The following is a 27,951-nucleotide window of genomic DNA, read 5'->3' on the forward strand; positions in this document are numbered from 1 at the left end:
TCTCATCTGTATGTAAATGAGTTCACAGAAATTTTATGAGTATGTATAACTTTATGGGACGTAGTCTCTAAAAGTTTGCCAGGTTGTTGGAGCAACTTATGTCGGGGCTGCCCCCAACGCTGCAATAAAGGCTGCTTCGCCTGCTGTTCCTGAGTGTTGTTACACCGGGCTCCTTACCCAGCCTCCCGCTGCGGCAGGAGGTCAGGATGCTGCTCGTCCTTATACCGGTTTCACCGTCCTCTCTATAGCCCTTGGTTTTGATGAGGCAAAGGCAGCGGGAAGAAGAAATAGATTCAATAAAGAGGATTTTAACCAGTTCCCAATACAGAGGTGTGGGCAACAGGCCTGCGTGGTGAGCGGCTCGGCCGGGACTGGGCTTCTGGGAGGGCAGTGGGGCAAGTGCGATGGGTCTGTCCCGCTGCTGCCGCAGGTCTGCGCGGCTCGGCCGGGCGCTCAGGCCCCTGCAGCCCCCCAGGATCCTGCAGCGGCGCCCCCGCGCCCAGCCCTTGGCCCCGGCACCTCCGCCCCGGCTCGCAGCTGCGTGACCCCGGGCTACGACGCGCTCCGCAGCCCAGCGGCGGCACCGAGGGGGCTGCCCGCTCTGCGGCCCCGCTCCGGCGGCAGCGGCCGGTGGGCCCGACCGAGGGGGGGGGGCGGGGCAGGAGGCTCCGCCTGTTCCACTGCGGGCTCCGCCGGGCCCGAGCGCGCCCCCGGTGCGCGGCCAAGGGCGGGAGGGCGCCGCGGGGCCGGCCGCGGGCTCCTGGGGCGTCGAGCGCGGCCCCAGGCCCCGAGGCGAGGGCGGAGCGCGGCCTCGGCGGGGCCCCCCGGCTCCTCCCCGCGGCGGCCGAGCCATGGCGGGGCTGCTGCTGCGCGGCGGCGGGCGGGCGGCCGCGGCGGGCCTGGCGCCGGGGCTCGGCCGCGGCTGCTGCGGGGAGGCGGCGGGGCTGCGGGCCATGGGCTTCAGCGAGGAGCAGGCCCGGCGGCTCCGCGGGCTCCAGCCGCGGCTCGGGCCTGAGCGCCGAGAGGCGGCTGCGGCGCAGCTGCTGCTGCTGGGGCTCGGCGCCGAGGCCGCGCTGGGGCTGCTGCAGCGGAGCCCGGAGCTGCTGCGGCTGCCGCCGGAGCAGCTGCAGGAGCGCGCCGGGGAACTGCGGCGCCTGGGGCTGCAGGGAGGTAGGGCGGCGGGGCCTGGGGGGTGGGTGGGGGGCGGGGGGACACCGGCCCCCCCCGCCCGCTCAGCCCGGTGCCCGCAGGCCGGCTGCGGCGGGCGGTGAGCCGCTGCCCCCAGCTCTTCACGCTGCCCCGGAGGCGGATGGCGGCGGTCGTGCGGCTGCTGCGGGAGCGGTGCCTGTTCACGGCGGAGCAGCTGCAGGAGGTGCTGGGGACCTGCCCCGCCGTGCTGCTGGAGGAGCCCGCCCGCCTCCACCTCCACTTCCAGGTGCGGGGCCGGGGGGGCGGCGGGGCCGGGGGAGCGCGGGGCCGCGGTGACCCTGGAACGCCCTGTCCCGCCTGTAGTACGCCTACTTCAGGATGGGGGTCCAGCAGAAGGAGATGGTGAAGGCCCAGCTTTTCCGAACGCCCTTCGCCGAGCTCAGGAACCGGCACATCTTCCTGGAGCGGCGGGGGCTCTACCAGACCCCACACAAAGGCCAGACCCAAACCGGCAACCCAAAGCTGAAGGACATCCTGGAGCTCCCGGAGGGAGCCTTCCTGGCCAGCCTGGCCCGTTCCACCCCAGAGGAGTATGAGGTCTTCAAGCAGCTGCTGGCTCGAGAGGAGGAAGAGGAGGAGGAGGAGGAGGAGGAGGACAGGGATGCGCTGTACAAAGAGGAAGATGAAGACCTGGATGGGGAAGGAAGTAAAACAGCCTGGGAGTGAGGAGGTGAGGCTCCAAGGTGCCCGAGCTCTCCCATGCTGCTGCCCAGCCCCACTGCTCTCGTGGCTGCACCAGGCCCCCACCCCACACAGGCACCAGCTGTGGTGGCTGCAGGACCTGTGGGCTGCCGGGCTCCCTGTGCAGGGCAGCAATAAATTCCATGTTCCAGAATTCAACAATAACCCTCGTTCCTCCTCATTGACCAAGTACTTTAAAAAATATCCAGTTTCCATGAAGTGTTTTTATTTAAAAAAAAAACAAACAACCAACAAACAAACAAAACCAAACCAAAATAACTAATTCATTTCCAAGGCTAGGTTAAAACCCTCTGGCTGCATTACATGCTGTGCTGGTCGTGGGCCGGGAGGGAGGCAGCAGGCTGCTGTGCCGGCTCGCAGCAGAGCCACGCAGCCCATGGCTGCAGGGACAGGCCCTCCAGCAGCACTGACTGATCTGGGGGTGGCACTGACCCAGCGCTGTCCTGTGGCAGGGCTGTGCCCACCTTCACAGCCCGCCTTGGCGCTGGCCTTGTGGCTGCCAAGGCAGGGGTGCAAACCTGCAGCCCCCAAACCTCCCCTCCCTTGTGGATAGCAGAGGCTGTTCTGGCTTTCCCCTCACCCTGCTCTTCCAGGCAAGGGCTAGTTTCTTCCTGTGCCCTTGCGGCAGGGGGCTGGAGCAGGGTCAGGCAGCCTTGGAGGAAAACGAGGCGTGTGTCGCCATCTCGGACTCTTAGTTCTCCTCTGGGAGAAGAGCTAGAGCCTGCGCAGGAGGGGAGCGTTGCACCGGCCTGCTGGTTGTGGCTTCACATTGTCCCTGCCGCTCCCAGGCTGCTGCCAGATGCCTTGGCAGCTGCTTCTCTGGGACAAGCACTGTCAGGCTGCTCCCCAAAGCTCCTGCACCTGTTCTGCTCCAAGAGCATCTTCTGAGCTGCAGCTCAACATGCATGGCTGAACAACAAAGCGCTCTGCGACGCTCGCGGGAGGGGAAGGCTGCCCCGCGAGGATGCCCCCCACACTGCTGGGGAAATAACACTCTATACCGTAACTACAATATATCTCTGGTAGATATTAATTTATAATATACACTGTGTACATTAATACACAAATCTATGCTTAACTAGTGTTGTCATACAAACTCACAAAAACTAGGAACGTTTCTAAGCTACACTTTTTCCTTGTCTGCCCTGCCACAGCTGTTGGACAGCCACCGCGTGCATGCCGATTCTCTCCTCCACAAACAGTGCTGGCACCTCAGCACCACACGGTGCCACAGGGAATGCAAACAGGATGGCAACAGAGCTCGCTTCCTCACTGAGCCCATGACGTGCCCTGCACTGGCTTGGAGGTGATTAGTGTCAGAACAAGCATGGTGTTACACCTCAGCTGATGAACTTCACCCTACACATCGCTTTTAAAATTCTTTCTAGGTGCTATATTGCTTTCCGAGCTGGAAGTTTGGTTAAAACCAGGGATTGTTTACAAAGCAAAGAAGAAAAGGCAGGCAGTAGAAGCTGCCCAAACGTGCCCCACTAGAGCAGAGGAGACAGGGATGTGCCCCCACTGCCCACACTTCACTGCTCAGGGGGGCTGCTCACCATTTCCAAGTCCATCTACATAGGGAAGGTCTTCTCCAACCAGACTGTTGTGGGCCACCTTCCAGGTGATAGCTAAGGCTTTTTGGTCTGCATTATATTTGTTGTATCTGTTGTATTTGGGGGTTATAGGTAATTTATAACCTTGGATTACAGAAGCAGGTTGGTACAGATGCTGTTGGCAGGGAGCTGGGGTCAGCCCCACTGATGCCTGAGCAGAGCTGGGAGCCTGTCACTTGTGCAGAGTGGCTGGGAGGGACCAAGTGGGGCTGGACCCTCAGGGGGCTGCTGCAGTACACTGGTGCTCAGCTCCTCGGGGGCAGAGAGGCGGCCAGAGTAAGGCAAGCCAGAGCAAAGGCAGTGCTGGTCCGGCGGAGGGAAGGGACTGCTGCTTGGCGTGCCGATCCAGCTGCATGTGCCTAACGGGCTGGAGGAGAGGGAGAGGCTGATGCCAGGCAAGAAGGTTCCCCTGCTGTGTTCAACCCAGTGAGCAGATCTGATCTTCCTGGTGTTTTAAAAAGCCCTTAGATGTGGAAAGATGAAGCTTCTACTGCTTTGAACCCTGTGAAGGAGCAGGAGGAGAATGAGCTGATGTGCAGAGTTCCCCACCGCTGCCTCTTCCCACCCTCTGCACCTGTCTCAGGCTGGGAGAAGGGGACCTGCCCCCTCCGGGGTTCCAGCCTTTGCCTTGCTCAGGCAGGCAACGCTTGGGCCCTTTTTGTGCAGAAATCACTTGTTCATGGGGCTGCAGAGCTGCAGGGAAGCAGACCATCGCCCCTGCTCCTCCAACCCAGCTGTGACCAGGAGCCATCAGCTGCATGCCCAAGCCTGACAAGCACAGCAGCTGGAGAGCCCCCGCACGCCCTCAACGTGGCAGCATGAGCCTGGGCTGTGCTCTGGCCTCCGGCCTCCTCCCCAGCTCCCTGCACAGAGATGCGCACAGCCACAGGCAGGAACTGCCCCTGCCTGCAGCTGAGGAGGGCCTGGAGCAGGTACTTACTCTACGGCTTCTTCAGTGTGTGACCGTTGCTTGGTTTTCTGAAAGAGAAGGGAAGAGAGCACCGTCAGCCAGCGCTCACAGGGAGGGAGGGTGGGCATGCTGAGCCAGCATCTAAGCCAGGGTCATGCGCTCCTCATGCTCTGTTCTGCACAGGGTGCCTGCAGTCCGCCCCCAGCCTAAGCACCCCCTCGTGTGTGGGGTGACACTGCCGAGCTGCATCCTCCCACCCCTGGCCACAGGACAGTGCACTCAGTACGCTGCCAGCCGTACCTGCTGGTTGTCTTCTCAGAACTGGTGCTCTCGCAGCTCTCCTTGTAGCAGATGTCCTGGTGTACCTTGTAGACTCTCCTGTACCTACACACACACAGAGGTGAGTTCTAGGGAATAACGGGGACAGATTCGCTTTTATAAGTGCAAGGTGGGAGTCTGGGGGCCTCCTCCGTTTCCTTCCAGACTGTGGTAGCCAGCCTTAGCAGGAATGGGGCTGAGCCTGCTGTGTCTGAGGGCTGGCAGCACATAGCCAGGCCCCCTGCGCCTCCATCACGGGACGGCTGGGGAGGGGCGGGGGTCACAGCAGAGGCCCCCACGCTCTGATGCTGCAGGAGGGCTGGCCCTGGCCCTCTGCTTGCAGATGGGGAGGCAGTAGGCAGGGGATCTGCTGCTGCCTGGGGGTCACACACACAAAATCCAAACTTGCTGTCACGTAGGTGGCTAACACTGCTACGGGGCTGGCATTTCAGCAGCGCCCTGCCCTGACACGCAGCTGGCAGGGCAGCCCCGGGGGCTCGAGGGCACATGAGGCTGCTCAGCCTGTGCTGGGGAGGGGGCAGCTGCAGCCACCTGGCAGCTGCCAGCCAGAGTCTGAGACAGCCTCACGCATGCGCTCCCCTCCCCAGAGTCGAGCTGCAGGGAGACATCCCTGGCTCTGACCACAAGAGGAAGGGGGGAGCACAACCCGCAGGCAGTACTCACAAGTAGTGGCAGGTGCCTCCTTCCCACACGGGGAATGACTTGGTTTCCGAGTACAGCCGTGTGCACGAGTGTGGCACGTTCTTGCAAGCTGCTTGGGGAATAGGAGAGGGGAGCTATCAACAAGCCCATCTCTGGCCCTGCCTGCCTGTGTCCTGTGGCAAGGGGCTGGTAAGTCCCCCCGGCTTCCCCTCTGCTCTCCTGGAGGGCCAGGCTCAACAGAGCTGACCCGCTGGCAGCAGCAGAGCCCCCAGCCTCACTATAGTGGGCAGGACACGAGCCTGGCAGAGGCAGAGGTCTTGGCCAGGAGCGGGGAGCAGACCTGCACTCCCAGATCTGCCTCAACTGGCAAGAGTGGAGCCCAGCCCCTCTCTCTGCAGCCGGCAGAGCACAGCCCTCTCTACTGGAGCCTAGGCATGGTGGGAGCCCCTCGGCCAGGACGAGCTGGGTGCTGACAGGGTGTACTCCTTGACCTGCACCCTGCGGGATCCGTGGCTGGGATTGCTGCCAGGCTGGGCACATGCCATCCACCTGCCGGAGGGAGCTCAGCCCTCCAGCAGCAGCGCAGCACTCACCCAGCTCACAGAGCCGGCCCTTGAATCCTGCGCGGCAGTCACAGTGGTAGGACTCAGCATTTCTGCTGCAGGTGCCTCCGTTCCTGCAGGGGTTCGTGGAGCAGTTCTGCCCCTCACCTGCAAACCACATATGGCTGTCAGACCCTGGGGCCAGGACACAGCCCTACCCACCCCCTGGCATACCAGGGTGCTCCTGGGGACCACACTGTGTGACCCTTGTGCATCTCCCAAAAGGGCAGCAACAAAGAGGGCAGGCTGGTGCCAAACGCCCTGCCTGCTTGTGGGGCCTCAGCTGAGTCCCTGCTGCTCCTGTGGCTCCCTCTGGACTTACTCTTGCTCTTTGCCTTGTGCAGCTGCAGTGCCAGACTGCCCTGGCTGGACACCTCCACATTCTCCAGCTTCACTGGAGCCTCCGGCTCTGGGAAACAAGAGGGTCAAATGTCACATCCAGCTGGGGCCAGATCCAAAGGCTGCCCCTCTGATGGGATTCAGCCTGCTCCAGCACAAGGGGGCTGGTCAGGCCTCAGGCAGTGGTTTAGCCCTTCCCAGTTGGCACCCCATAGAATTAGGGTGACCACCCTGCCCTTCCTGGGCATCTGTGGGACATGGAACCCTGCGGAGGCAGGGGCAGAAGAGAGATGTGCGGCAAGCTGCCATCAGGTGTGCTTGGCCCCCTCCCCACCCCACGGTGGAGGTGGGGGTCCCAGGCCTGGTAGGATATATCTCGGGCCGGCACTTGCATCCCTGGTATTATGGGGATGACAAATAGGGGGCTGGGCCTGGGCTAGCAAGGGGCTTCTTGTCCAGGTGCTCTCCTCGATTGCGAGGCTGTGCTTGGGGCTGGGGGCATGGGGGTGTCAGGCTGCTGGGCAGGCAGAGGCTGTACTGGAGGGCTGCAGGGTCACTGCCTGGGCTCCTGCAGCTGCTGGCAGGGGAGAAGGCCAGCCCCTGCTGCAGCCAGCACTGCCTCCCATCAGCAAGAGCTGGGCTCCCCAACCAGCTGTGCGTTACCCCTCTCCCTGGGCAAGGGTCTAGAAGCAGGGCAGAGGTTTGTTTGCCCAGGGAGAGATGGGAGGGCTCTGCCCTCCCCTGTGGCTCCCCCAGCCCTACAGCAGCCTGCCCAGCTGCCACCCTGTCCCTGGGGGGAGGCCTAACAGAGGGCACTGGGTGACAGGAACGGGCCAGAAAGGCAGCAGAGCTCTTACGCGTCTTCACAGTGATGGATTTGCCCAGCGCAGTGCTGAACCTGGCGCTGATCCTCCCTCTGCCATCCACCAGCTCGGTGAACCTGGGACAGGAGAGCCATGAGGGTACAGGGCACTGCAGGTTCCCCAGGCCGCAGCCACCCCATGTGCTATGGCTGGAAGCAGCTGGATAAAGCACTCGCTGGTGGCATCAGGCTTTGGTGCAAGCACTGTAGGCTCAGCTGTGGGCAACATGAGGGGGCCTGCTCACCGGGCAAGGGCCTGCCTGGCTCAGGACCCCAGCAGGTGGGCAAGAGGCTGCAACCCAGCAGGAGCATGGCTTGACCCTGTGCGCGCCCAGACAGGGGAGCTGGAAAAAGGGGCTGTGCTCAGCCCAGTGCCTGGGCCAAGTGCTAGTGGAAGAACCAGGAGTGATGGAGCAGTGCCTACCTGGGGGCTGATGAGGGCTCCTCAGCTGCGTCATGATCTGCTAGCAAGCGCAGTTCAGGCAGGAAAGCTGGGGGCAGCCTGTTGCGCAGGACCCGGGGGTGTCCAGTTTGGCTCCACCGTCTCTCTGGAGCCCCATCCCTCTGCACTGCAGACCAAATTATTAGGCTTAGCAGGGAGCAGGCCCCGAGTCAGCACAGCAATGCAACTCTCTGCCTCTCCCCTCATCCCCAGGCTGCCTTTTAGGGCTGTCTGGGGACCTATGCACACTCTCCACACACCTGGGCTGCAAGTGCCTGTCCCCGTGAAGCCCCACTGAGCTGTAACTCCGCATCTGCCCTCTGCTAACAGAGGTGGAACCCCGCCACCCCCACCTCCCTTTGCAGGGGACTTGTGTCCTGCCCCCGCAGCCTGCTGCAGGCACCTGCTTCTGGGGCAGCAGGTCCCTGCGGACTCATTATTCTGTTGGTCAACTGGTTTCCTACGCCCTGCCCTGATTCTCTGTTAGCCAGTCAATCTCTCATGCTGCAGCAAACCGGCAGCACCCCAGCCCTGGCAAGCTAGGCACTCACAGGTGGCGACGTAGAGGTGGATGGGCTCACTGTGCACTTGGCCTTGCTCCGTGTTCTGCACAGCTGTCACGGACAGGCGGTACCGCTGCCCAGGGAGCAGGTCCCGCACTGTGTAGGACACGAGCTTCCCGTTGGGCACGTAGCGGCTCTTCACACTCTGAGCAGTGGTAACGTTGATGATGTACCCCTCCACGGCACCGGCGGGCGGCTGCTCCCATGCCATGGACACGGAGGTGGCAGTGACGCGGGAGGCAGTGAGGTTTTGCGGGGGGAGAGGCCCTGGGGCAGGCAGGAGGTGGGGAGAAAAAAGGGTCAGCACTGGTGTCCTTGAACGGCGACGGCCCGGCTCGCCCACACACCGCTTTGCAAGCAAGCCACGCCCCCAGCTTGCCTAGCCACGCCCCAGCCAGCCCTCGGCTCGGCCCCAGCCGCGCGATGTGCCCGGAGGATGCTCGGCGCTGGGCGGGCGGGCGCACCCCCAGCTCCGGTCCCTGCCCTCCACCTGCCTTACAGCAAGGGCTGAGTCAGGCCCGTGTGCGCCCCACGTGGGGCCGAGCTCACGCCGGTCTTCAGCAGCAAACAGCACCTGGCCAGGGAGGACACGCGCTGCCCCCTCCTGCCTGCGTGCCTCCTGCCCGCCGTGCTGCCCAGCCGGGCCGCCCGCCCCTGCAGCCCCCCCTCCCTGCGGCTTTCCTGCGGGCCTTGAGCCGCACCTGCCCTGCGCCTGCTAAACCCCTGGGCCCCTGCCACGGCACGGGGGCAGCGAAGGCAACCCCACTCACTCGTCCACACATGGAAGGGGGCTGTGGCCAGGCTCTCTGAGGGGTGGTCTTCTGTCCCCAGGCCGCTCAGTGTCGTGACATGGACAATGTACCTCTCTCCTGGCTGCAGGTCCCTGCAGGAGAGGAAGGCAGGGTGGGAAGGGGTGAGGCTGGGCAGCCTCAGAGGGCCACCTGGCCCCGCGCCCGCCTGCTGCCCCACTCACAGGAAGGTGTACTTGGCCACGCTGCTGTTCAGCTCCACGGTGCGGTCTGCCAGGTCTCCTGGCTGGTGGATGGAGACACGCACCCTACTGACAGTGGAGTGCTTGACCCGGTGGAGAGCCCACTGCACCGTGATGGCGCTGGCCGTCACGTTTGTGATCTCAAAGCCTTCCACCGGACGCGGTCCTGGCCGGAGCAAGTACAGAAGTCTGTGGTCAACCACTGGTCACTGTGGGTCACCCTGTCCCTTCCCCATGCCCCTGCAAGGTGGGTCCTGCCTGTCCCTTTGCATTCGCTTCCCCAGCGGGAACAGCTCAGCACCACCTACCCCACCAAACTCACACCCCCTATACCACTGTCCGGGAGCAGGGGTGCGGGCAGGTGGGATGCACACCTGTCTGCCTGCCTACAAGGCCTCACGCCAGCCACGGCACCACTGGGACCGTCCTCAGTGGACTGGCTCCAATCCCCTGCTACCAGCTCCAGAGGGACTGCAGTGCCTGGCCCTGGCCCTGAGCCCACCGCACAGCCCAGATCTCACTGCCTCTGGCCCCGGCTCAGGGCCTCCCAAGACTGTGGCTGGGGGCAAAGGCCCTTGCCCTGCCCAGTGTCACCATTGCCTTCTCCCCCTGCCCTCACTCAGCTGCAGCCTGCTGGGGGGGGCAGATCTGGCCCAGGGGCTTCTCCCACCACCCCCTTCTCTCTTCAGAGGGCACTTTTCTAGGTCTAATCCCCTCCATTCTCAGTTTGCGCTCCATTTCTACATCCACCTGCCCTAGAACGCAGAACCAGAACCTCAGCTGTGCCGCCTGCTCGTGCCCTGCCCCCGGAGGCCTCACCAAGCCTCCTGCCCTCCACCTGTGGAGCAGAGGTCCTGCCAGCCCTTGCCCACCCTGGCACACCCCCACACCAGGCTGGGCAGGATGCGGGGATGACTTGCCCATGGGGCCCCGCTACCCAGCACGGGGGCTTCCTCCAGCTCAGCCCCACAGCACCAGGGATGTGTGCTACCCCAGGTCCAGTGTCAAGAAGTAACTGGTGTGGTGGGCGCAGCCTGGCTTTGATGAACAGGATCCGGGAGCGGTCCCCGCTGCCGGCTCCCTTACCAGCCCCTGGGCAGGGGTCCAGTGAGCCTTGGGGGGTTTGGTCCCCTTTTACTCACAGCAGAGAGAACAGCAAGCCTCTGTGCCAAGCGCTTTCCAAAGACTCCCAGCTGGATTTTAGGATCTGCGCCACCAAACCCACCAGGGTCTGACACCAGGCTGGGCTGTGGCTGGAGCCGGCGGCGGGGAGGAAGAGGCACAAGCCCCGGCACTGCAGGGGCTGCGTGTGCTCACAACCGCGAGTCCCCCTGGGACACTACTCACTAGTGCGCGTGGTGAGCATGATGGGCCTGCTGATATCATTCTTGTTGTTCACGTTGCGTTTGACTGAAAAGACAGAAATATTGTAGGCTCTGCCGGAGGCTAGTGCCCGCAATTGGTGGGCAGAACGACTTCGGTCCACAAAATCTGTCCTGCGGTAAGAGCCGTCGAGGGATACGTACGTCACGGCGTAGCCGTCAATGAGTTGCCTGGCAGCTGCGTCCTCAGGTGGGTGCCAAGAAATCAATACACCAGTGTCCTCCACCCTTTCCACCTTTAATGAGGTTGGTGGCAGCAATTCTTCAGGGTGTGGGCAAAAGCAAAGGGGAGAGGTAACGCCATGAATCTTTAGAGAACAGACCCCGGCAGCAAGAGGCAGAGCGGCAGCAATGGAAGATGGGGCCCTTGCTCTCTCTCCCTCAGTGCGCCCAGCAGGAGCCCTGCAGGCACCAGCTACCACGGGCCTGGCAGGCGCAGGAGGAGTCAGGGCACCAGCAGCGCTCCCCGCCACTGCAACCCAGCAGCACCGGTGGCCAGGTATTTGCCAGCACCTGCCAGGATTGGGGCGCCAGCAAGACGGGCCAAAGACCACACAGAAGCCAGTGCTGGCCACGAGAGGCTTCCCTCGGGCGCCTCAGCCTCCCCTCCTGAGGGCATCCGAGGGATTGCCATCGCTGCTGGGGGCCAGGGACACCCGTCCCCAGTGTCCTCACGCCAAGCCTGGCACCTCCAGCAGCAGCTCAACACACCAGCACCTGCCTGCAGCATCGGTGGGGCCCGGGCTGCCCCCCATGGAGACAAGGCCCCAGCCCTGCCTGCCTCAAGGAGAGCTGCTGGTCCCGGATGGCGTCAAGCCCCATGTAGGTGGTGGCCACTGCCAGGTCAGTGTCGAGCCCCATGCCATGTCCTGGTGCCGCTGATGAGGGCCTTTACCTTTTTCGCAGCTCTTGCCTGTGTAGCTGACTTTGCAGGTGCAGCTGTGGGTGCCATTGCCGGGCAGGCAGTAGCCTCTGCTCCCGCAGGGGCTGGAGAAGCACGGGTCGCTGGCTGTGGGAGAGGTGCCGGGCCCAGCGGTGTTAGCAGTGCCGGCTGGCCCAGGGGCCGCCCAGCACCGAGCTGCCCTGCCCGCCTCACCTGTCTCGCAGTGGTAGCCGAAGAAACCCTCCGGGCATACGCAGAGGTAGGAGCCCCCATAGCTCTCACACTCCCCTCCGTTTCGGCAAGGGCCCGACTCACAGGCGTCCACTTCTGGAGGCAGGGGGAGGCCAGCAGTGAGCAGGGGCCCCCAGCGTGCCAGCAGCCAGCCCCGCAGGCGAGAAACAGCCCCTCCGAGGGGGCAGCAGGACAGACATGCAGACTGGGGCTCAGTGCAGCCCACCTGGGCCCAGAACCCCACCCAAGCGCCACGGTCACCGCATCCCCTGGCAAGGGGTGGATGCCTTCAAAAGGGCATCACCAGCAGACACCTTGTTTCCTTGCTCCCTCCCCACTGGATCGGTTTCAGCTCTGCCCCCAGCACCAGAGGCCAGGAGGTGCACGAGGCACCAAGCACACGGAGCAATGGCTCAGGGTCAAGGTCCCCAAGAGCTGACCAGCTGCCTGGCTCGGTGCCAGTCCTGGCCACATGCTGCGGCCCACAGCCCAGCCTCCTGCCACCCTGGTAAGGGTGGGTCCCTACCTGTCTCACACTGTGTCCCCACAAAGCCCTCAGGACAGTAGCAAGCGAAAGACCCAGGGAGGTCCCGGCAGGTCCCTCCATTCTTGCAGGGTTCTGAATGGCATTCGTCAACATCTGGGGAGTTATGGGAGGAAAGAGTGCCAGCTCAGCCCGAGACAGGGGGCTCAGAGAGGCAGCACTTCTCCTACAGGGTGCAGACCCTCCCCACATCACTTGCTACCCCAAAGCCCACTGGCCAGGAACAGCCCTAGGGCCGTTGGGAGCCCACTGCCCCACACCTGCCCCTCCGCAGGGGCTGCGTTGGGAGCTGGCCATGAGGAAATGCACTCAGGGACACCTGGCAGTGTAGGGCTGTGCCAAGAGGTCCCATAGGGTGCCTGCAGCATGTCCCCTCCTCTAACCCCTGGCAGGTATCCCACCTTCCGTCACCACTGTCCTCTGCCAGGCCCTGAGGAGCTGGGCTAGAGATGCCTGCCAGAGTCCCACCAGCCCTGAAGCTGCCCATTACCCCTTCAATGAGCACCCACACGCAACCACAACCACATGCATACACAGGAGCAGGAGCACAGGGCAGCCAAAGATGTGCAGCCTCAAGCTGAATTTCCTCCCCGGTCTTAGCTGACAGCTTTGGAACCATGCAGTGCACTTCCTACCCAGATCCCGAGATCGAGGGCTTGTCTGCACAGGCTTAGCATGCATCAGAAGCCACTGCCCCCTCAGCGATGGGGGATGCCCACACAGCATCCACTTGTGGGAGGACGCAAGTAGCACACCTGCCCCTGCAGCCCCGACCAGAAGCAGCATCTCCCCACTGGCTCACCCCACAGCTGGCTGGGAGCTCTTGGAGAGAAGCCCTCGCTACAGACTGATCTGAGCACAGAGGACCGAAGCCAGTGCATGCAACTGCAGGCAACCCAGCTCCTGACCGTGGGGGTTGTTCCCCGGGGGCTGGCAGGTGAAGCAGGGTTTGCTATGGCCACCTGCGGCAGCGCCGAAGCATTCCTGGCACAGTCTCTCACCTGACTCGCAGCGGTGGCCCACGTAACCCGGCTCACACAGGCACAGGAAGCCAGCGATGCGGTCCTTGCACTGGCCACCGTTCAGGCAGGGCTGGGACCAGCACTCATCAATCTCTGCAGGCATTTGGGCAGGGGAGAGACAAGGTGAGAGCTATGAATGCTGGGCAGGGGTCCCCAGCGGCGTTAGGACCAAAGTATGTGTCCTGGGGTCACCAAGCCATGGTTGTGACCACAGCCCACTGGGACATCACCGCAGAACTTGGCCACTCCTCACCATCACATTCGGGGGGGTCACTCCAGATGCCTGGCAAGTGGCAGACGCGTGGGTGGTTGTGCTGGCTGAGGGCATAGCCCAGCTCACACTGGTATTCAGCCAGCGAGCCCACCCTGGTGGAGTTGAAAGAGGCCTGGGCATGCTTCACCTCACTGGGGACACCGCAGTCAACCTCTGGGGAGAGATAGGGGGGTGAGGGGGGCCTGCAGAAGCACCCCGAGCCCCTGGCTAGCAGGGGCAGCACAGGACCCTTACCAGACTGGCAGTGCTTCCCTACATAGCCCACTGGGCACGTGCAAGTATAGCTCCCGCCAAGGTCCTCGCAAGTAGCGCCATTCTCGCAGGGACTAAGGAGGCACGGGGAGGGCACTAGAAGAAAGCGCAGCAAACTGCAGAGCTGACAGAGCCCAGGAACCAGAGCCACCCCCCTTCCCCCTCCAGCAGTGCTGCCCTGCCCTCCAGCAAGGAAGAGTCGAAGCACTCCAAATTACGGGGAGGGGGGTTCAAAGCAAGCAGCGAGGCTCGCCTGCTGCTGCCATGGCTGTCAGCTCTACCAGCTGTCCCATCCCCTCCCCAGGCAGCCCCAGCCCTGGCACATCCTGCTTACACCCACCAATCTCGCAGTGCCGGCCGGCGTAGCCTGGGGGACAGTCACACTTGTACTTGCCGATGTAATGGAAGCAGGTGCCCCCATTCTGGCAGGGCCCTGAAGCGCAGGGGTCCGGCTTACCTGGGGGCAGAGGGTAGGCGGGAGCTGAGCAAGCGAGTGGGACAACTGCCACCTCTCCTCCCCGGGTGGGGGCCAGGGGGCCGTACCGATCTCGCAGTGCTTGCCGGTGAAGCGGTAAGGGCAGGTGCAGTGGTACTCGCCATCCGCCTCCCTGCAGGTGCCCCCGTTGCGACAGGGCCCCGTGCTGCAGAGCCGTGGCTTGGCTGCAGAGAGAGTGCCAAAAGCAGGGGTCACCCACTGCCGCAGGCACACCGAGAGCCACCTCCTCCTGCCAGCGGCCTGCCAAATCCCTTGCTGTTGCAAAGCCGAGCACACCTGGGCCTCACAGCCCTGGGCTCAGCAATACTGCAAAACAACATCCCAGCAGATGCACACCAGGGCTGCCGGGGGGGGGGGGGTGGGGCGCGGGACAGGTGGCTGCTCCTGAGGCCAGAAGCTCAGGCACGTAAAAACTCCAACACAGATGGTGTTGCACAAGGAAACACAACAACTACATCGGCTGACTGACTGTCAGGGACTGTGAAGGGAGCCATGCAATCCTCCCTCCACCCTGCAGGATGGGACGGGATGGGATAACCCACTCCCAGCTGCAGTTCAGCAAGCAGCCACCCATCTCCCACGAGGGTCCAAGCTCTTCTCCCACCCTCTGCCAGGTCCTGGGGCTGGCAGGGAGCTCCACGTGGATACCTTTCTCACAGTGCTTGCCAAGGAAGCCTCGAGGACATTCGCAGGTGTACGAGTCGTCGTGAACCTCACAGGACCCCCCATTCAGGCAGGGCTCAGAGTCGCAGGGGGATGGCATCGCTGCAAAGCCAAGCACACAGGGCGTCACCGAGCACGTACAACCAGGGGTGCAAGGGCTGTTCCCCGGCTGATGATGGTTATAACCCTGCTCGCCCTTCCAGCCCCTGCCAAGTGTCCTTCCCTGGGGATGGTCCTGCATGCCCATGGACGAGAAACTTACTGTGGTTGGTGCCGTAGTCAGTGTGGCAGACGCAGAGGTAGCTCCCACCATACTCCATGCAATACCCGCCGTCCGGGCACTGCGTGTTCATGTTGCACGGTGTGGTGGTGACTTCTGCAAACACATGGCCAGCGCCAGCCTCCGTCAGCCAGTGGCAGGAAGACACCCAGCCAGCTGCCTGGCCAGAAACAGGAGTCTCCTAACTTTGCAGGGTCTGATGAGACAGGAGGGACCTTATGTACCCCACACCACAGACAGTGCAAATGGCAAGGGCCAGCCTGGATGCCCCACAAGCTGCAGGGTGGAAGCGTACAAAGACTGTGGTTCCCTCCCTACCCAGGGGAGCCAAGATGGGGCCAGGGGCTGGGAGCCGCATGTCTCAAGGGGGAGCGATGGAGATGGAAGCATTGCCTCCTCACTAGGGGACAGTATTTCCAAGCTCAAATTTAGCACGTGCCCCCGGTACTGCCGTAGGTTCAGGCACAGACAGTCTCCTTGCTTGCCTGCAGCCTGCTTGGCTCAAGCATCCCAGAGAGGGTGCAACGACAGTGAACAAGAAGCTTTCACCTACCGAATTCACAGAGGAGACCAAAAAAGCCAGGTGGGCACTGGCAGATGGTAACATTCCCTTCCAGACAACTGCCCCCGTTGCGGCACTCGCAGCCTTCCGAGAGCTCTGCAAGACACGAGACGGGAGCTTCCCAGGACCCTCCTGCTTGCGGGACTGGGACAGCCAAGCAGCCTTGCCAGATACCACCCATGGGAGGGGCTCAGGTGGGCAGAAGCCATGAACCCCCCAGGCATGGTCTCCTTCAGTGGGATGGACCCGCTCTTTAGTCCAGGAGCCCTGAACAGGATTCTCTAGGGCTGCTGCTTCCCCTTCTCAGGAGCACGAGGGCTCCCCTAGAGATGCCACACACTCCCAGAGACACCCCCCAGTACTCACTGTCTCGACAGTCTTGCCCAGTGTAGCCCTGCTGGCATTCGCAGACATAGCCCTGCTCCGTCTCCAGGCAGCTGCCTGCGTTCTGGCACGGGTGGGAGAGGCAGGCACCGGGCACACGGGGCCCACCTGTGGGGAAGGGGGAGGCTGAGCCAGAGCCATCCCGGCCTGAGGGTGGAACATCCCCTGTCCCGGGGGCTGGGCAGAGCCAGTCTAGCCTAGCTTCATGCTGGAGACCCTGACATTGCCGAGCACCCACCGGAACGAACTCCATCTCAGCAGCACCACAACCCCTCTGCATAAGCTGCCCGCCAGCTTTTGGCGGTGCCTACAGCTGCCATAGGCCCTTTTTAGCCATTTGCCTCTTGCTGCCTGGCTCCCCCAAAACCAGCTCCTGGGCTAGGCTGAGCGTCTCCACTCACCGTACTGGCAGTTGTTGCCGTAATAACCTGGGGAGCAGGTGCAGATGTAGCGGCCGGGGCGGATGTAGTTGCACGTCTGACGGTTCCGGCAGCTCCGGTCCTCGCAGGAAGACGAGTCTGGGCAGGGAAAGCAAGCGTGCAAGTGATGAGCACATCACTGGCCCTGAGAGGGGGACTGTGACAGCCAACAGAGCATGGGGGACACAGTCCCTGGCATGGGTGGTCCTGGGGTGCAGGCAGAAGCAGGCACCTGTCTCACAGCGCTGTCCCACGAAAGGCTCCAGGCACATACAAGTGTAGTTATTGACCAGGTCAACACAGTGCCCACCGTTCAGGCACGGGCTGGACTCACACTCATTCACCTCTGCAAGGGGAGGTCAGGAGAAGCTGTCAGGCCACACGCAGGCACTGCCGGGCTGTCGGTTCACCCGCTGCCTCCCATCCTGAACGATGCTCAGGAGGCAGAAAGCCACAGTCGGGGAAGGCAGGGGAAGAAAAATCAATCAATAAATAAATAAAATCGGCACCACCGGCAACATTGAGCGCTCCTCTCCCAAAACTCTGGCCAGGAGTGAAGCACAGTGGGAAGGCAGCTTGTCAAGGCATGAAGCGCCACCATCTCCCCACCCACGGCTGCTCCTGCCACCCACCTGTCTGGCAGTCTGCACCCGTGTACCCTGGCTGGCACAAGCACTCTGCTGTTCCATTCACCACCTGGCACCTCCCGCCGTTCTGGCACACCCTGCTCTCACATGGAGACTCTTCTACAGCGGGACACCAAGAAGAAAAAAAGAAAAAAAAAAGAGGGGGTGTCAACTCAGGCACAGGACCAGCACACAGAATCGTCTGCACACAGGGTGATGCTAGGGCTGGGCAGAGAGCACAGCTCACAGCCATCAACACTCCCTCCGGCAGGAGACAGCCATGTCCCCAGGCACGGCTCTTCCCAAAACCCTTCCCTGGGCAGCTCAGCCCTTCGATCCCCCTGCGCCTCTTGGATGCCATCGATCCCCCTGCGCCTCTTGGATGCCATCGTGCCATCGTGCTGCACTGGGCGTTTCTCCCTCCCTCCATTCCCCAAAAGTCAACTCCCTGCTCACCATCTCCACCACCGCGCGGGGGGCTCACTGGGAGCCAAGTGCTTTGGCGGCACCTCCACCAGCAGGTGGAGGCCAGCGGAGGGGGAAACCAGCCACCACGGCCTCTGCCAGGGACTGGGAGAGTCCCCACTGGCTTCAAAGGGCTTGGGACCAGAGCATCACCTGCAAAAGCAGGGCCTCCGAGGCTTGTTTAAGCACTAATCGCCAGCTTTCCTCGCTGAGGGAGTGGTGGTGGGAAGAAGTGCTGGCAGCAGCGCTAAGCGGAGCCCTCAGCGGAGAGGGCTGCCAGCAGCAGGAAGGGCTCATGGCCAGAGCAAAGCTTCCTTTGCCTGCAGCAAGCTGAAATCCATGACGGCTGTTGCAAACGGCTCGAGCCCAGCAGCTGCCGCAGCAGCCCTGGTCTCAAAGAGCCCCCCCACCAAGAGCAGCAGTGCCCCCTGAGCCTGGGGTCTCGGCTCTTCATGCGTGGCAGAGAGCCAGCCCTGCTGTGCCGGCAGCCCCGCACTCACCAGTCTCACAGCTGGCACCTCTGAAGCCCAGCGGGCACCTGCAGCTGAAGCTGCCAGCACCGTTGAGGCAGGTGGCTCCGTTCTGACATGGGTGGGAGAGACACTCATCCACATCTGAAACAGAGCCCCAGGTTGGGGCAAGAGCTCAGGGCAGGGACAGGGACAACCCGAGGGACAGACAGACTGCCAGCATACAGCGGTCATGCCAGCAGCGAGACCTGCTCCCCGTGGCAAAATACCGGGAGGGAGCTTGGGGCCGGCACTCACCGACGTGGCACCTCTTCCCGGTAAAGCCAGCCAGGCAGGAGCAGGTGTAGGAGGGGTTCCCCGTGATGCAGTCCTCGATACACTTCCCCCCATTGAGGCAGGGCCGCAGTGTCAGGCAGACAGAGGCTGTGGGGACAGGCAGTGCCCCCCTGTCAGCCTGTGCCCCAGCAGTGCTCACCCACCACCTTCCAGCCACACCAGCGCCAGGGTCTGTCCCTGAGCCCGCCCAGCTCCCTGGGGTGCTCGGGAAGCCCATGGGGGCCACCTGCCTCACGGTGGGGCAGGGTCTGCTCCTCACAGGCTCCCCTGGGACAAGGGGGGGCAGTTTTATTCCTCATGTGCAAGGGCGAGAGGCTGCACAGGGTCAGCCCTGCCAGCCAGGGGACATAGATGACGTGCCTTCACCTATCACCCGAGACAGAGGGAAAGGGGGTGGCAGAGCCCCTGTACAGCAAACCCACCAGTAACGCGAGACATGCGCAGATCACAGGTGGGAAAAGATGGCTGGGGGGAGCAGGGACGAGGAACCGGAGACCAGCAGCTCCGTGGGGAAGGTGTCAGGACCCCTGGGGTGGGGAGCGTGGCTCAGCCCTGGCACCCTGGCCCCGTGGGGGAGGGTGGCACCAGCCTCCTAGGACTTATGGAGGTGTGCATCCCCCAAGGGTGTCAGCCCCTTGCACCCTGCCCTGCCTGCCAGTGGGGTCCCACCTAGGCACCATCACCTCCTCCCCAGCCTCCCTAATCACTCCCCGCAGGCTCTTTTATCTCAAAAGTCTTCCTCCCCACCCCATTTGCTCTCCCAGCCCCTTCCCAGCCCCAGGGCACCCATGGGTGCCATTCCCAACCACGGCAGGCAATGAGGACAGTCCCCCCATGGCTGCCTCCCCTCCCTCCCCAAGCCCTTCAAGCAGTTTCCTCCACCCCGTGGAGGTGGGGGTTGAAGCAGGGAAAGACGGGGCTGGAGAACAGTATGGGGTTGGGTTGGGAGTTAAATAAACCTAACTGCTGTCCTCTTACTTGTATTGCTGCAGCCCCCCACTTGCACCTGGGCATCATCGATTCTGAACACCCAGCGCCCGGGGATACCCACATTTGTCGTCATCTCCACGTCAGCGATGTCATCGGTGCGGGATCCAGGGATGTTGAAGTAGCGCTTTCCATCACCAGCGTTAAAACCTGCCTGGGAGGACAACAGCAGAGGGTAACAAGACATCACTAGTGTACAGAGGGAGGCGGCTGGAGCTTGAGGGCTCATGTCTCTCGCCCCTCAGCACCACTGGCGGCACCACTCGGACCAACTGTCCCATTCCACACAGCACCAGCCAACGCCCAGCCCTGTCCACACGCTGGGACAGCAGATGGTGCACGGGGGTGAAGTGGCCACCCTGCCTGCACGGTCCCTCCCCTGGGATTCAAAACCCATCTGCTTCCTCTCCACCTGCAGCATCCTGCCTGCTGCAGGCTGGCAGGCAGGGGGCCAAGCACAGATCAACTGCCGCTAAATTCACATATCCAAACGGGTACTAGTGGTTTTGCGGGTGCGGGTGTTGGCTTTTTTTCCCTTAAACACAACAACGCACACAAGGATTAAATAAAAATACAAGCAAAAGCTATGCTGGCTATAGCAGCTGCTCTTAAAGGCTGAAGTTAGGAAGGAAGAGGAACTACAAGGCAGCAGCCAAGGCAAAGACCTGTGGTTTCAGGACAACAAAGCCCCCTGTATGATCTCGGCTTTGGGAGCCAGAGTACACACAGATATTTAAGAACTTTTTAAAAAAAAAAAAAAAAATGCAGAGGGAGGCTTTCCACCTCAAAAAAAAACCAAACCAGGAACTGCAAACTTGCAGGGCGAATAGGCTACCTGGGCGCTCTAGGGGCTGTGTTTGCCGCTTACCTGTGCTGCGATGCCGCCGAGCCCGGCAAAGTCCCCCCCACTGCTGGCGTGCATACCCGTGGTCCAGGTGATGGACTCATAGTTGAAGATGGTGAAGGACAGCTTGCCATCCGTGATGAGGACAATCTGGAAAGTGTTTACCTGCAGCAGGGAGGGGAAGAAAGCAGTGAGCAGGCAGGCGAACTGGTCAGAAAATAAAATGGAGAAAGCATTTAGCAAAGGAGTGTTTCTTTCAGCCCCAGTCCTCCTCTGCTAAAAAAGGCAGTCGGGTTTAATTATTTTTAATCCTAAGGTGTCGCGATTCCCCTGGCCCAGCACCCCAGCCAGCCGAACAACTCTATTCTCCTCCCAGGGGAATGGGAAAAATGGGGAGGAAACATGGTTATTTGGCCTCTGGAAAAAAGTCACCAAATGCCACATGCGACCCACTCCTCAGCCCAGGCAGGCAGGCAAATGCTGTCCTGCTGCTGCCCAAGAAGGGGAACGCAGCCTCCACGTGGCACAAAGAGGAGTGTTTGGACTTGCCAGCTCAGCGCTGCTCTGTCACGGCAAGGTGTCGCGACAGAGCCACTGGGGTCGGCTTATCCCTACTGACAACTCCATACCATGTGCAGCTGGAGCACCGCTGCCATGAAAGGCACCAAAGCTCCGGTGGGATGCCCAAAAAAACCCTACCTCTAAACTAATGGCCGCTTTGCCCCACCTACTCACCGGCGAAAATGAACTGCCCCCAAAGAAGGTCACTCGGTACCAGGTGGCAATGAACACCCACTGCGCAGAAAACCCCGGGAACTCGGGGAAATACTGTGCGATGTCCCTGCTCGCTCTCTCCAAGATGGGCTGTTCAGTGCTCTCCCGGTAATACACATCGCCTGCCCGCCGGTTATCCACATCTGCCCAGAAAGCCGCCACCACACGCCGGTCCTTGGAGATGGGGAAGGCCACCGGGGTGAACTGGGAGACCTCCTTCAAGAACGAGATAATCCCATTGTTGTTCACCTGCAGAGAGGGAGGGAAAGAAATGGGCTGCCACAGCTGATTCCTGCAGGAATCCATGTTTTAAAGGCACTTTCCATTTCACCATTCCTTCCCACCACCACCACCACCACCCACCACCACCCCCCGCTTTCCACAAATATTGGAGCGCTTCCCCTTCCTGCCTTTGGAAGCGGAGACGTGCCCCGGCACCCGCAGCCCCCTGCCTCAGCCACTCGCTTGCTGGAGTGCGGCTGTGGGGAGGCAGCCACACGAACAAACCCAGCCCTGTTCTCCGCCGCGGCCGGGCCAGGGAAAGGGGGAACAGCTGAGAAAACTGCAGCAGCCCCGGTGCTTTAAACAAACAGCGCCCAGCACACTTGGCCAGCTCACACCGATGCTCTATTGGCAGGGACAAGGGGCTGTTTCGCTTGCTCCCTGCTCTCTTACAGCTGACATGCAGCCTGCAGGGCTGGGGTCTAGGGCTGAGCATTGCTGCCATCCCCCTGGCAGAGGGGGTCGTACCCATGCCAGACAGCCGCCAGCCCAGGACAGGGGGAGTCTTGCTGGGCAGCAAGCCATCCACCGGTATGCAGCAGTCTGAGCGAGTTAACAGGTCCCCAGGTAACCAAGTGCCACCATCCCATCCAAAGCCCCCTGTGCTGTCTGGGCCTCGACAGGCTGCTCTCATTAAAGTGGGGGATGCCAGACACCCGGGGTGAGATACTGCAAGCTCCAAGCTCTCCCCAGCGCTAATTAACTGGGGCAATTAAGGTCCTGGGATGCCCAGCCCAGGGACACATAGCAGAGGCAGCCCTCAGTCCAGGGAAGGAAGCTGGGCACAATGGATGCTGCTGCCAGTAGTGCTGCCTCCTGGCTCAGGGATGCAGTGGGAGCGAGGAAGGGGAGGAAAACCCTGCCTGCACTGCTGCCTGAGCAGGGAGCGAAGGGGCAGGGATCAAAGGGAAACACTCTCGCCTTCAGCCCCATGTTCCCAGGAAGAGATCCCTGCTGCAGTAGCAACCCAGCGGGGCAGGAGGCTCCCAGCAGCTTCGGTCCCCTGCCCACAGTGCTGCCTGCAAGCAACAGCAGGACAGGCAGAGGCATACAGCCCCCCAGCTGAGCTCCCTGGCGTGCAATGCCTGGCACCAGCAGCATCAGCCTGGCAAGCCCTTGGGCTGCAGGGTGATAAAGGGAGGGCACAGTACAGGCAAGAGGCTCTCAAGCAGACAGCGCAGCCCTGGCACACAGCAGGCAGGGGCAGGCAGTGGTGTCACGCTTGCGTGCTGACAAGAAGCCAGGAGCCAGTGTCCTGCCAGGAGCCACGCTGAAGCCAGGGTGCCTGGATGCTCAGGCAGGGACAATTGGACTGTGAAAGTCCCATGCAGCCCCTGAGAAAGATCCCCAGTCCCTCCATGCAACAGGGCAGTCCTTGCTGTGACTAAGGGGAAGAGGATTCCTGTTTCCCAAAGCCTCCGTAACCCCACAGTGTCCACAGAGGAACATTCTTCCCCTGATTAAAGCAAGATGGGAGAGAGCTGGAGCCAAGAAGGGCTTTTTTTATTGTGGCTGGTTTTTGCAAAGGAGGAGGGGGAGATTGAAGGCAGCCCTCGAGGACAGAGGTTTCCAGGTGAGCACAGCCCCGTGCCAGCTCCCCCAGGACAGCGGCTCCCCAGGGAGGAGCAGCCCTGCCACACAGACCTCCATGCTGGGAGCCCACGAGCTGGTGCTGCAGAGCCAGGGGGATGCACTGCCTTCTGACCCCTGCAGCCCCTCCAAGACCCAGAACCGTGCTGCAGATCCAGTATGGAATGGCCATCACATCACCTGGCTTGTCCCAGCCTCCTCTATCTTCCCACTGTTGCTTAAGCCCCAAGCCCACATCCCCCCCACCCAATGGCAACTTTTATTGGGGGGGCGGAGGGGAAAGGCACCAGAGAGGACCAAGGACCTCCTGCGCTTAGCCCAGGTGGTGGGATGACGCACAAGTCTGAGACGGCATTGAGGTGATACTGAGCCCTCTCCTCCACCAGCCAGGTCTGGATTGTCAGTCAGCCCAGAGCAAACCAGGGAAAAGAGAAGGCACAAGGATGCTGGAAGATTCACTGCACCAGGTGGGAGCTGGCAGGGGGAGCACGGACTCCACCCCAGGATGCAAAGGCAAGAGTTCAGAGCCAGCACCACCCAAAATGCTCTGGGGACAACCAGGCAGTCGGGGCTGCTCCTCTGCCCGATGGGGGACACGATAGGCTGCTCCTCTAACTTTTGGGGGACATGACAGTCCAGGTGTGACTCGAGTTCTCAGGCTGCAGTCGAGGTGGCTCGGGGGCTGCAAGGGAGCACCCTGCCAGGGGCCGCAGAAGCCCAGCCATCCTGACGGGCACAGGGAGGAGAGGGAGCGGGATGTGCTGAATGCCCGGCCGAGCCTGCTGCAACACAACCCGAAGGGCAGCAGTGTTCATTCTGCACGGCACCCGGAGCCCCGCCACCTCCTCCCCAGAACACCCGCCATCTGGGGGACGCGACACGCCTGCTCCGAGCTCTCACCCACCCGCCCGCCCAGCCCTGCTCGCTGCCGCTGGGACCCCCACGGCACCCCGCTGCGTGGGCCAGTCCCATCGGGCGAGGGAATTTCTGGCTCCAGCCAGGGCTGCGCTCGGGGCTCCCGGCTACAGGCGAGCACTTCAGCCGGCATCCCCAGCACGGCGGGGCCGGGACCCTCGCCAGGGCCGGGACCCCTGTTGCGCTCCCTGAGGCTGCCCCCGCGCCGCCAAGCCAGGGCTCCGGCATGGCCAGCGTGCCTCCGAGCCCCGCCACATCGCCCCTCCGCCGTCAGCACACCGGTATTCCGCTGACGCCCCGAGTTACATGGGGACCACCCAACAGCCCCGGGGAAACTCGGATGCACTTGGACGCATCCAAGCAGGGCTGTATTTTAAGAATAATGAAAATACATAAAATGAAACGGGAGGCCCCGGGGGAGGCCGCCCCCCCAGCCCCCGGTACTCACATAGAGGCCGGTGTGGCCCGCGCCGAAGAAGGGGAAGGGGACAGAGAGGGGCCGCAGCTCGGAGCCGCCGTCGTCCTGCTTCCGCGTGGCGGCGTCGCCCTGTGCCGGCCCGAAGGGGTAGAAGTCGGCCAGGGGCACCACGCCGCCCGCCCACAGCCACTCGCCCAGGGCCACCAGCACGACCCAGCCCGCCAGGCCCCGCATGGCCGCCAGGACCCGCCGCTCGCCTCTCACGCCGGCACCGGCCACCACAGCATGACGGGGGAAAGGCACCCGCCGGCGGGCGCGGAGCTGAGAGGCGGCGGCGGCGGCGGCGGCGGCGGCTGCGCGGGGCGGGGCGCGCGGGGCGGGGCGGGGCGCGCGGGGCCGCGGCTCGAACCAGGCGCCCGCTACAGCTCGATGCGCCGCCGCCGCGCTCCTTCACCCCGCTGGCCTCGCCCCGCCGCGGCACATTTGCATAGCCCGGGCGGGCAGCCAATGGGTGGCCCGCGCGCTGGGAGGGCGGGGGCGGAGGGGCGGGGCATGCAAATGTCGCGGGGGCAGGGGTGGGATGGGCGGAGCGGAGGCGGCAGCGCCCACCGTAAAGTCCCCCCGCCCCCCCCGCCAGCGCCCCGTAGGGTTGCCCTGCTACCGCCCTCAACGCCCCCCGCAGGGTCCCCCTGCCGCTCCCCCCGGCGGCCCCCGCGGAGGGACCCTCCGCCTCCCCCCTGCCCACGGGGGGGAAGCAGCCGCCGCCCCAATACAGGCGTGGGTGCAGAGCCCCTCAGGGGCCAGCCGCTGCCCCGCTCCCCGCAGCTGCAGTTCAGCAGCGGCTCCTCGCTGCTGCTTTAAAACAGCGGGCTGGAGGGGAGAAGAAAAAAGAGTGGAAGAGAAAAAAAAATAGTGTTATTTGCTTTTTTTTGCCCCCCTCCCCTTTTTTTTTTTTTTTTCAGGTGCTAAAAATATTATCAGGAAATTCTTTTCAGGAATGCCATGTTTTAAGTTATGCTTTAGGCTCAAGGGCCTCTTTGTCTCCGCTGGAGAAAAAAAAAAAAACAACCCACAACACACCCACCCTACATTTATCATCAGCAAAGGGTTTTATCAAGAAAGCCCGAGTTTCCCAGGGCACTGTGGGGGCTGCCCCCCAGGGGACCCCACTAAAACGCACCACTGGTTTTGGTAGTTCATTGACAGCGAGCGGGGGGCGCTGCCTGCAGCGTGCCAGGCAGGTGCTGAGTTGGGGTGTCCGGCCGCCCCAAGGGCTCGGTGCCCCTTCGCCTCCCGGTGCCCAACCTGTTCCTGGCAGGAGCAGCTGGGGGGCCTGGGCGCAGCCGGGGGGCCCGGGAGGGGACCCCATCTGGCCCCATCCAGGGTCCCTGCAAACCAGGGAGGGCTGTCGCCTGCTCCTGGCACTGGGATGACGCGGGAATCTGGTCCCCGGCTCCAGAGGTTTTCTGTGTTATTCCACACTCCCGCTGCATAAATATCCTCTGCTGTAACGATTGCAAGGCACATTTGAAAAGGGGCCAAGGAACAAATTATGTAAAGAGTGAAGCAGAGGAGCAAACAACAGTGGGACTGGGTTAGGACCAGCCGCAGATGCTGCCGTGGAAAGTCTGCCTCACCGGGGGCCCAGCTCTGTCATTGGTGCGAGGGTGCTCCCAAAAGCCTCGCCCCCACGCCGCTGGCCATCCCGAGTGGGATCACCACCTCTCTGCAGAAAGGGGAAACTGAGGCACGGGGGAGGGGCCGGCAGTGAGGCTGGGCACCGGGGGGACCTTGCGGGCAGCAGGGATGCAGCACCCAAGGCAGAGCTGCGGGGGCTCCAAAGCTCCAAAACCCCTGGCCACACCAGGACCTGCCCCTCCCCCCCCCCCCCATCAGAGGGGCCCCGAAGCCGGACCACGAGGTCTGCCCAACGCCTTGAGACACCAGAGCACCTTGGCGGGACCCAAGGTCCTACGTACTGCCAGCCCCCACCCAGCCCTGCCGCCGAACTCGGCGAGTTGTCCCTGTCCCTTTAAAAATCTCCTGGAAGAAAGTGTTAAAAGGAAAGGGAGGGGGGGAGGGGGGAAGTGAAATCCAAAATAAATAAGCGGCCACATCCGGATTTCTCCCTCGAGACACTAATAAAGGCTTTATGAGTTTGATATGAATTACCCTCCCCAGCCATTTACAGCTGATCTTCTGGAAGGTATTAGGCTGCTCGCCCCTTCCCCAGCCCAGGGGATGCCAGGGCAGGGGGATACAGCGGGGGCACTGCCACCCCTCCATGCAGCCCATTCACAGCTTAGGGGTGTCAGCTGAGACCCCTCTCTTCTGGGGAGCAATGTTGGGTGTGGGGGTCCTCTGGGCTGTTGCAGTCCGCCACCTTGCACCCAGGAGGCTGAGCCCTGCACTCCTGTGGTGGGGGTTGCACCCACCTTGTGCCACACACTCCCAAAAGCTCTGTGTCCTGGCGCTGCCACGCCATGCCATGCTATGCCATGCCATGCCACGCCATGCCACGCCATGCCACGCCAGGCCCCGCTGCCAGCACAGCTCCCAAGAGACATGGGGACATCTGGCACCCACCTGGCCCCCCACTGCCAGCATCCCCACAGGGGCTATCCTGGGTTGCTGCCAGCGGGTTTTTCCTCCAGAGCCAGGCAGGGCAGGCAGCAGTGAGCAGCCCTGCCAGCAGCCATCCCAGGCGTGAGGGAAGGATTTTCTTCCAGGCAGGCTTCGCACGGGAAAGCACTGCAATGCTCCCCCTGCATTGTCCCAGTCCAGCTCACTGGGACGTTAAATTGAAAGCAGCAAATGGAGCAGGGAAAACAGCTGTGGGCCCCAGCCAGCAGCCATTTCCTCTGGGCCAGGAGCTGAAGCCGTTGCGAAGCCGGGCTCTGTGCTGGGAAGGCTGGGAGGAGCGTGGAGGGAAGCAGCCCTTTTCCATCCCCGCACCGTTTGGCCAAGCTCTGCCGCCACCGCCCACTTCCCCTCCAGAAGCAAATGCCCCTTTCCTCCACCTGTAGCTGTGTTTAGGGTGTCCAACTTCTTGGTGGCCTCCGAAATGGGGCTGGGACCCCCCATGCCCACCCTGGGTGATGGGTTTGGTGGGCTGTCACGCTGGGGTGAGGACCAAGCAGATCCTGGGGGCACCCCAGGTGCTCATCCCAGTCTTCCCCTGCCCTTCCTGGCACCCGCTCCCAGTGATGCTCCTCAGCAAAACGCCTCGGCATGGGTGCCAGCAGTGTTCGGACATGGTGCTTCCCCCCGGGCTCTGCAGGCACCCAGCGAGCAGGTTACGGAGGCCAGCAGGCATCAGGCACGCTGTGGCACAGGCTCGCCTACTGCAAAGCTGCACTGGTGGAAGAGGTGGATGTCACCTCCAGGAGCAAAGGATGGAGGTGGAGATCCTTTGGCCGACCCCAAGCCTCTCTCTCCCTGGTATCACAGCACCGGGGTTACCCCAAATCTACAGGCAGTTGCCTGCCCACAGTTCCTCCTGGCTCACAGCCCCAGGGTCACCTGCTGCCTCCCACAAAAGGCAGCCATGGAAAATGATCGGGAAAGAGCACAAAGCCCTTTCCGTGCTCCCCCACCCCACCCCCACCCCATTCAAGGCTCCATGCGTTTCAGAGGGG

The 27,951-nt window shown here is 62.5% G+C and overlaps 2 protein-coding genes across 13 annotated transcripts; one reads left to right on the forward strand and one right to left on the reverse strand.

Annotated features, from left to right (window-relative positions):
- Positions 1 to 672: 672 nt before the first annotated feature.
- Positions 673 to 2,055, forward strand: MTERF4 (mitochondrial transcription termination factor 4). The gene is made up of 3 exons (XM_080409079.1): positions 673 to 1,170; positions 1,251 to 1,435; positions 1,513 to 2,055. The coding sequence occupies exons 1-3, from the start codon at positions 852 to 854 to the stop codon at positions 1,873 to 1,875; spliced, it is 867 nt and encodes a 288-aa protein (XP_080265205.1). The 5' UTR covers positions 673 to 851; the 3' UTR covers positions 1,876 to 2,055.
- Positions 2,056 to 2,124: 69 nt separating this feature from the next.
- On the reverse strand, positions 2,125 to 27,892 carry SNED1 (sushi, nidogen and EGF like domains 1). Of its 12 annotated transcripts, none has more exons than XM_080409054.1 (33): positions 24,344 to 27,890; positions 21,070 to 21,357; positions 20,359 to 20,499; positions 19,482 to 19,644; positions 18,465 to 18,590; positions 18,198 to 18,311; positions 17,239 to 17,352; positions 16,839 to 16,952; positions 16,589 to 16,705; positions 16,170 to 16,295; positions 15,795 to 15,899; positions 15,224 to 15,337; positions 14,947 to 15,063; positions 14,346 to 14,462; positions 14,143 to 14,259; positions 13,785 to 13,898; positions 13,530 to 13,703; positions 13,256 to 13,369; positions 12,237 to 12,350; positions 11,693 to 11,806; positions 11,492 to 11,605; positions 10,562 to 10,858; positions 9,197 to 9,380; positions 8,994 to 9,106; positions 8,212 to 8,490; positions 7,643 to 7,787; positions 7,214 to 7,296; positions 6,340 to 6,426; positions 6,009 to 6,125; positions 5,437 to 5,527; positions 4,735 to 4,818; positions 4,465 to 4,502; positions 2,125 to 4,026 (listed from the first exon to the last, which is right to left on the reverse strand). In XM_080409054.1, exons 1-32 carry the CDS (start codon positions 24,545 to 24,547, stop codon positions 4,466 to 4,468), a joined length of 4,338 nt encoding a protein of 1,445 aa, XP_080265180.1. In that variant the 5' UTR covers positions 24,548 to 27,890; the 3' UTR covers positions 2,125 to 4,026; position 4,465. The 12 variants fall into 12 exon arrangements, with proteins under 12 accessions (XP_080265180.1, XP_080265190.1, XP_080265184.1 ...); XM_080409064.1 differs by having other exon boundaries at positions 10,562 to 10,624; positions 24,344 to 27,889; XM_080409058.1 differs by having other exon boundaries at positions 5,437 to 5,524; positions 24,344 to 27,889.
- Positions 27,893 to 27,951: the final 59 nt, after the last annotated feature.

The sequence above is a fragment of the Falco punctatus genome (assembly GCF_963210335.1).
Source record: "Falco punctatus genome assembly, chromosome: 13".
Classification (NCBI taxonomy): Eukaryota; Metazoa; Chordata; class Aves; order Falconiformes; family Falconidae; genus Falco; species Falco punctatus.